At 39.0% G+C, this 8,975-nt stretch overlaps 1 protein-coding gene across 1 annotated transcript in view; it reads left to right on the forward strand.

Annotated features, from left to right (window-relative positions):
• Virma (vir like m6A methyltransferase associated) overlaps positions 1 to 8,975 on the forward strand; it is a 94,403-nt gene that overhangs the window by 76,027 nt on the left and 9,401 nt on the right. Inside the window, exon 17 of the mRNA XM_023701379.1 lies at positions 5,111 to 5,159. Coding sequence (XP_023557147.1) covers positions 5,111 to 5,159 — 49 coding nt within the window. The remainder of the gene's footprint in view (positions 1 to 5,110; positions 5,160 to 8,975) is intronic.

Here is an 8,975-nt window from a genome sequence, read left to right on the forward strand (position 1 = left end):
TTCCTATGTGAAATGTTTCATCACAAAAGTTGTTGGATTTTGTCAAATGTTTTTTCTGAGATCCCAGATCCTGATCTGGCAGATTGAAGTCTACATGTTGAACTAACCTTGTATTCCTGCGAGAAATCCTACTTGAGCCTAATATATGACTTTTTATGTTACTGAATTCTGTTAGCTTTTTGTTAACTAAAGATTTTTATTTTTATCTCCAAAAGGGGTCTTGGCCTATAACTTGTGACATGTTGGGCTTCAGTTGAACTGAAAGATCTTTCTTCTTAGCTTAGCTATTGGAAGAGATTGTGAAGAATTTTTTATCAGTACAAATTAGCCTGTATAAAGTATCTGTAGCTTCTTAAGTCAGTTTCAGTAGGTGGTATTTTTAGGTTTTTTGGTGGCACTGGGAATAGAACCCAGGTCCTCACAGATACTAGCCAAGGACAGTACCAGAATTATATTCAGCTTTCCCCCCCCTCCCCTTTATAGTGCGTTTAGCTAAAGGTTTGTCAGTTTTGTTGATCTTTTAAAAGATAGTTGTTTCCCCTTGTCTGCTGTGTTGCTTTTCATGGATGGGTTCAGTGAGACCCATTCAGTGATGTATTCCATTTAAAATGGAAAATTTCAAAAGTAAGTAACTCATAAGTAAGCAACTCATAAGTCTTAAATTGTGCATCATTCTGCATAGTGTGATGAAATTTCACTGTGTCCTACTCCATGCTGAAGAACATAAGTCATCCCTTTGTCTGGTGTATCCACATGAAACATGCTACCCACTCACCACTTAGTCTCTCTCTTGCTACTGCATGGGCTGTCAGAGTGACTTGTGGTGTTGCAGTGCTTTGTGGAACATTCTAGTTACTGTACTTATGATAGCACCAGTGTGGAAAAGCAGTATTTTTATTATAATATAGTGCTATATGGTAATTGCTTTATTGTTTTTAAGCTTCTTGTGCCCAATTTATATGCTAAACTTTATAATAGATATGTATGTACCAGAATTGTATAGTGAGACCAGGTGTACTGGTGCACGCCTGTAATCCCAGCACTGGGGAGGCTTAAAACAGGATCACTGTCTGTTTGAGCTGCATAGTGAGACCCTGTAATAACCAAATACATTAAAGAGAAAAACGAATAGCATAGTGTATGTAGGATTGACTACCAACTGTAGTTTCAGGTATCTGCAGGGGATCTTTGCTAAGAGGAGCTATTGTAAACAACTGTTTTCCATCTTATATTGTTTCATTTATTTGTGCTTTAATGTATGTTATTTCCTTCTTGCCTTGAGTTTGGTTTGCTTTTTTTTTTTTTTCCCCTGGTTTCTAAAGGTGGAAGGTTAGGCTATTCCTCTTGCTTCCATTGTAGTGCAGGCATCTAGCTACAAATTTTGCTCTGGATACTGCTCTTCTTAGTTCCCTAAGATTTGGTAAATTGTGTTTTTATTTTTGCTTATTTTGAAGTTTTCTAATTTCTCTTGTGATTTTTTTCGTCTCGCTGATTTTTTTTTTTTTTTTTTTTTAAGGAATGTTTCATTTTCACGCACATGTGAATTCCCTGGATTCCTTCCACTATTGCCTTTTCATTTTGCTCCATTCTGATCAGAGAACATACTTTGTTTGGTTGTAGTCCTTTTATTTATTTATTTTTGTGGAACCAGGGATTGAACTCAGGCCCTTGGGCTTTCCAGGGAAGCGCTTATTCTACTGAGCCATCTCTCCGGCCCTGTAGTCCTTTTAAATTTCAGTCTTCTAGTGTTTAGCATTTAATCAGTCTTGAAGAGTGTTCTTACTCACAAAGGATTATGTTTTCTTTGGCTGTTTGGTGGAATATTCCATGGATGTTGTATTAGGAGTTGTTGGTTTGGGGCCTGCCAAATAACTCAGCGGATTAAAGATTGAGACTGGGTGTAGTGGTGTGCGCCTGTGATCCCAACTCTTGGGAGGCTGTAAAAAGGGGGATCACTACGAGTCTCATCTAGTAGTGAGACCCTGATCACCCTGTAGACCCTTCCCTAAAATACAAAAAAAAAAAAGGAGTTGTTGGTTTGTAGTTATTTTTTTTCTTTTTTCTCTTTTTTTAAATTGAGAAATATGAATGAGACAGTTTCACAGCTGATTAATAGGACAGTTTTGATAGTCAATACACTGTACATTGTTATCTTCTTAGTGGTTATCCATGGTACAAGAAGCCGATAGGATATTCTGTCCAAACACTGTTAGTACACCTCTTTCTTCTCATTGAGTTAAGCGAAAGTAGCTGTAAATTTATCCTATTTTGTATATATAAACACAAAATGATCTTTCCCTTGTATCTTTTTTAAAAAATTTTTTATTTATTTATGTATTTTTTTGTCCTGTCAGAGGTGAATATTTTATTGGCATCTAAATACTATAAGTGTTTGAATTCAACTAAACAATCTAACACTGTCTACCAGTCTATAATATTAGTGGGTTATCCTCAGAAGTTATTGACTTGAGCCTTTTATAGCTCATTGTATTAATATGGATTTACTTTATATACCTAATTTTTATACTTTTCTGCTGTATGGCTAAGACCAAGATATAGCAAGACCTATATAACAAGAAATGTAACTTTTGTATCTGATAAGGTCAGCCAAGTACTCTCAGGATTTGTCCTGTAGCCCTGTACTACTCTTTGTACATCCTTTAGTCAGTGTCTGACATGAGAATGAGTCATGGCCATTGCTTGACCAATTTGCTCTCTGTGAAAGCTTGAGAAAATGTTTTTTGTCTCTATGTGACTCTCCCCAGGCACACTTTAGATCATCAAACACATTTCTCTGTGGCTTCATAATCTTCTTGAGTTACATGTTGTTACAGTACAGGTTCTCCTATGGGTTTGTAGTTATTTAAGTCATCTATTTCCTTATTTTCTGCTCAGTTGTTCATTCTGCTACTTACTGGGATACTGAAGTTTCCAGCTATTACTAGTTGTCCCCCGTTAATTCTATCAGTTTTTTGTTTCATGTACCCCTAGACTGTGTTTTGGGGTGAATATATATATATAATATATATAATATATATATATTATATATATATATGATTATTCTATCTTTTTAGTCTTTTATTGTTATAAAATGTTCCCTTTTCTCTAGTAGAAATCTTTATCTAATTGTTTATCTTATTATATCCAGCTCAGTTTTCTTTACTGTTTATATGGCATGTATTTATTCTGTTACTTCCAATCTACTTTTCCTTTTAATCTTAAGTGTCTTTCTTGTATATAGGATATAGTTGAATAATTCTAACAATTTCTCCTTTTTCGTATATTTAATTTACTGACAAGACAGGATTTCTGAAGTTGTTTTTATTTTGCCATTTACTTCCTATATACTTAATACCGGTTTAAATCTACATTATGTCTTTAGTTTTAAGCAGGGTTTTGTTTATTTGTTTGTTTGTTTGTTTAAATTTAGCCTTGGCCCTCTTGTTTGTTTTACTAATTTTAAAATTATTTTCTGTGTGATGTAGAAACTATAGTACAATAATTTATTTATTTTTTAGTTTTATTTGTGTGTGTGTGTGTGTGTGTGTGGCCAGCTCAGCCCACCAGGGGACGGGGCTGGCTGGCATGTGGTGCTGGGGGATTGAACCGTGGTCCCTGTGCTTTCCTAAGCTTGTTCTGAGTAGGTGCTTTAGACCACTGAGCCATCTCACCAGCCCTAGTACAATAATTTAAACAGATTAATATGTTTAATTTCAGTAGTATGTAAAGCTATAGCTCTGTTTCTTCTGATCCCTCTTTCATTTGTACTGCTATTATACAAATTTCACTTTTGTATGTTGAATCCATCCAGTTTTTTTTTTTGTTGTTGTTGTTTTTTGCGGAACCGGGGATTGAACTCAGGCCGTTGCGCTTGCCAGGGAAGCGCTTATTCCACTGAGCCATCTCCCTGACCCCATCCAGTTTTATAGTTAGTTGACTTACTTAGTTTTTAGATTAAATGGAAGAAAGATACAAAGATACTTTTATACTAGGGTATTTGTTGTATTCAACTATGTAGTTGATCATTATTGGTACTTTTTAAATTTATGTATATTCAGATTATTGTCTAATGTTCTTTCATTTTAGTGTCATACTCCTATTAGGATTGTTTATAGTGTTGGTCTGCTAGTGATAAATTCTCTGTCCTAATTTCTTTTTCTTTCTTTTTTTTTTTTTTCTTTTTTTGGAGAGAGAATTATACCTTTATTCCTTGCTTTGCCAATCAGGCAGGCTGAATAGTTTGCTTTTTGGTGATCAGTCAAAGAGACCAAACCCATTATCCTTACCTGACTCCTCCGACTCTTCCTTGGTTTCCGCCTTGGCTGGGCAGCTGCAGCAGCAGGAGCAGCAGTGGTAGCTGTGACAACATGAGCAGCAGCCACAAATGCAGATGGATCAGCTAAGAAGGCCTTTACCTTCTCAGCAAGTGGGAAGGTGTAATCAGTCTCTATAGACAAAGCCAGAACCTGCTTGTACCCATTGATGATAGAATGGGGCACTGATGTAACAGCTGGGTAACCAGTCTGCAGATCAACACTGGCAACATTGTGGACGCCCTCCAGAAAGAAAGAACGCAGAGTTTTTTTCTGTAATGTCAAGCACTTCTGGGTTGTAGATGCTTCCATTGTCAAACACTTGTTGAATGGTCAGCCCAAAGGAGAATGGGGAGATGTTCATGTTCAGGAGGGGCCTCACTGGCTCCCACTTTGTCTCCAGTCTTAATCAGCTGTACATCACCCAGGATTTCAATGGTGCCCCTGGAGATTTTAGTTTTGATGCTCCAAGACTGGAAGCAGGAGGTCTTCTTGGGCCCCAGACCAGTGTTCTGGGCTGACACGGTGACTTCACCTGGTGCAGTGGCACCTGCATGGACAGCAGCAGGCACCTGATCAGCTAGCAGCACATTGCTGAGCTCAGTGAGGTCCTCCTTGGTGAACACAAAGCCCACATTTCCCCGGATGTGAAGCAGCAATTTCTCCAGACCTGGGTTGTGTTTCAGATGTCCTTGGATGGCCTAGCATGTCATAGTATGCCCATCAGCACCACAGCCTTCCCTCAGAGGGACATTCAGATCTGCTGCATCTGGAGCCCACATTGTCTGCTCCCACAGTGAAGCATTCCGGATAATCACCCCAAAGTTGGATGATCTTAAGGAAGTGGTTGGATTTTCAGGTTGCCCTGTCTTCCCTGGGCATCATGGCAGTGCATCAGGGCTTGCCTTGGAAGGTTTAAAGACGATGTCACACTCATGAAGACACCTGGAAAGAGCTCTGTCTTAATTTCCCTCTCCTTTTGTTTTTGGGAGATAATCTTGCTGTGTATTTCATCCTGGCCTTGAACTTTCACTGTGTAGCCCAGGCTGGCCTTCAACTCATGATAATCCTTCTGCCTCAGCCTCTGAGTGCTAGGATTATAGGTGTGCACCACTATGCCTGGCTCTTCTTATTTTTGCTAGTTACGTTTTGGTTGATAGTCCTCTTTCAGTGTTTTTGAATATATCTTCCCATTGCATTCTGGGTTCATGGAGTCTTATGAGGAAGCAGCTCTTGGTCTTACTGGGCATTTGTCTTACATGTGTGTCACCTCTTTTGTTTTTGGCTTTTATTTTATTTTTTAGTACTGGGAATAGAACTTGGGACCTTGCACTTGCCTGGCAGGCACTGTGCTGCTGAGCTATATCTGTGGACCTTTTGTTTGTTTTTGACTTCTAAATAGTTTGATTATGACATGTTTAAGTGTGGATCTCTACAAGAGTTTGTGCCTAGAGTCTGTTGAGCCTCTTAGAAGTATAATGTATTGATTAATGTATTACTTTATATTTATTAAGTTTTCAAATTTATTTCTTCAATTATTATGATTCTTTTCTATTTCCAGGTTCATTTTTTGGCTGGTCAAATCTGTTGTTGAGGTCTGGAGTGAATTTTTAGTAATTACAGTTTTTCACTTCAGAATTCATAAAATGTACTTTTTGGTCCTTATTATTTTGCAATGTACTATATTTATTGTCTTTCTAGTTTCCTCCCAAACATTTCTTTTTCCTATTTTTTCAGTGCTGGATATTGAAGCTGGGGCTTTTGCAATGAGTTGCATCTCCAGTTTTCTTTATTTTTTGACGCTGGGTCTCACTAGGCTTCTCAGTTTTCCCAGCTGACCTTTCAGTCCTGCCTCAGGCTCTCAGTGTGCTGAAATTGCAGGCATGAGTGACCATGCTCACTATTTTCATACATGAATAGTTTTTTGTGAGTTAGCCTACTTTAGGTTATATTTTTCTACCCTATAATAACTTTTTGGGTCTCTAGAATAAATTCCAAACTTTGTAGTATGGCATTGAAGAACATTTATTATCTGGCAAAAAACCCCTGAGAAAATAAAAGCAAAAACCCCAAAACCTAACCACACTTGCAGTCATCCCTCCCTTAGAAAACATTTTATATTATGCCACTATCCATAAATCTCGTCGACTCCCCCTGCCAGTCCGAACCTTGAGCCTGCCAGGCTAACAGTTCAATGCTGAGCCACCTTCCCAGCCCTTCATTAAATTCTGTTTTGAGACAGGACCTCACTGAGTTGCCCAGGCTGGCCTCAGACTGTGTTCCTCCTCCTCCACCCTCCACAGTAGAAGAGATGCAGGGCTGTACCACTACTCCTAGCTCACGGAATCATTTTTCTTTCTGTGGTCATGCTTTACTATGTTATCTCTTTTTTTGGATCAAGCTATATAATTGGATCATTAGTTTTTATGTGTTCCAGTTGATGAAAGGTTTTGACTACCTTTTCTTTACTTTTCACATGTTACTTGGATTTCTGTTTTGTAGATCATTTATCATGTCCCATCCCATTTTCTGAATATTAGCTCAGCTAAGTCATTGACCAGGACTTTTTCTCACAGGTACTTCTATAAGTGTGCCTGAATACTTAAAGGGTGTGTGTGTGTGTGTGTGTGTGTGTGTGGTTATTTTTATTTCTTTTTTGAGATAGGGTCTCACTATGTAGTCCATGCTGGGCTTGATCTCACAGCAATCTTACCTCAGCCTTCTGAGTGTTCAGATTATAGGCATGCACTAGCATGCCCAGCCTAAAGCTGCTTTTAAAATTGAATTAGAATTTAAAATACAGGGGGTGCTGGGGAGATGGCTCAGTAGAATAAGCGCTTCCCTGGCAAGCGCAAGGGTCTGAGTTCAATCCCCAGTTCCGCCAAAAAAAAAAAAAAGAATTTAAAATACATTTCATTTTGTTCAAAAAAACTGTAAAGATGCAAAGAAGTATGGAGAGGTTTTAGATTAAATATTTCGATGAATTCATAGTATTATCTCTCCTTAAAAACATTATAATGGGGCCGGGGAGATAGCTCAGTAGAATAAGCGCTTCCCTGGCAAGCGCAAGGGTCTGAGTTCAATCCCCAGTTCCACAAAAAAAAACAACAACAACAACAAAAAAAAAAAACCATTATAATGTATATTAATATAGCTCATGATCTTTTTGGCTTCCATGCTAGTTCCTCCTCCCTTTCTGTGGGGGAGAGGTCGAGAGAGAGTCCCAGTATGTAGTTCTCACCATGATCCTCCTCCCTCAGCCTCTCCATGTCATCTTTTTTTTTTTTTTGTATTTGGCACAGGGTCTACAGGGCCTACAGGGTCTTACTAAGTAGATAAGACTTGTAATGATCCACCAGTGTTCAGCCTCCCAAGAGCTGGGATTACAGGTGCACACCACCACGCCCAGTCTCAATCGCCATCTCAGTGTACCCCAGGGGCGGGGCCGGCACTGCACACTGGGGATTGAACCCCAGCTATTGCTCTCTGCCTAAGCAGGCGCTTTAGGCTGCTGAGCTATCTGGCTAGGCCTATCATCTCTTTTTAAACATACTTTTTAAAATGTAGTTTTAAGTTCACAGAAAAATTGAATGGAAACTACGGAAGTTTCATATAATGCTTTCCTCTACACAAGTGTGACCCACATTGACACAATTATCATTCGAAGTACTAGTGGGATTTTTTTTGTCATTTAGAGACAGGGTTTTTCTATGTAATTCAGGTCAGGCTGGCCTTGAACTCATTTTGTAGTTTGTGCTGGCTTTGAACTGACAGTGATCCTCCTGCTTCAGTTTCCTGAGAAGCCAGATAGATTCCTTTCTAGATATTTGCAAGATACATAAAGTCTTAGTTTATGAATTGTATCAACTATTAGGGTTTCTTTAAAATGAACTCTGCCTGCTATCCTGTTCTGGTCAGTGTGTTCTCTTTTAAACTCATTTATGTCTTATTTACTTTATTTATTTATTTATTTTTGTATTTTAGGGAAAGGTCTACAGAGTGTTTAGGGTCTCACTACTAGATTGGACTCGTAGTGATCCACCTGTTTACAGCCTCCCAAGAGCTGGGAGTATAGGCGCGCCACCACACCCAGTCTCAATCGCCATCTCAGCGTGTCTTGGGGGCGGGGCCAGCACAGCAGGCCCGGGGATTGGACCCTCACCCCTTTGTCTGCTGATAGGTGCTTTAATCCGCTAAGCTATTTGGCCATCCCTTGTTAATAAATGGCTGGACCATTTATTAACCTACAGCCTTGTTCCAGCAGAACACATGAAGACCTCATGGACAGGGTGGCTATTGACTCTCATGGAAGCACTAGGTCCCTTTTCTGACATGGTGCAGGTCACCTCCTCAGTCCAGCTGTTTTAAAAGGAGCCGCTGTGCTCAGGCTTGGTGTCAGTGCGAGTGGAATTTTGTTAAGAATTTTTCATTCATGCTAGTCTTGGTAACACATGCCTATAATCTCAGAATTTACGAGGTTGAGGTAGGAGGATTGCTGTGAGTTCAAGGCTAGCCTGGGCTATAGCAAGACCCTGTCACAAAAATGAGTAAACAAACAAAAAGAGCTTTCATTAGCTTTTTTGGACACTTAATTCATTGTAGAGTAAGTGTCATGAACTCCATACAAAATTTTAGTTCTTTATGCCAATTTATTGGCGGAAC

The sequence above is a fragment of the Octodon degus genome, unplaced genomic scaffold (assembly GCF_000260255.1).
Source record: "Octodon degus isolate 3935 unplaced genomic scaffold, OctDeg1.0 scaffold00134, whole genome shotgun sequence".
Classification (NCBI taxonomy): domain Eukaryota; kingdom Metazoa; phylum Chordata; class Mammalia; order Rodentia; family Octodontidae; genus Octodon; species Octodon degus.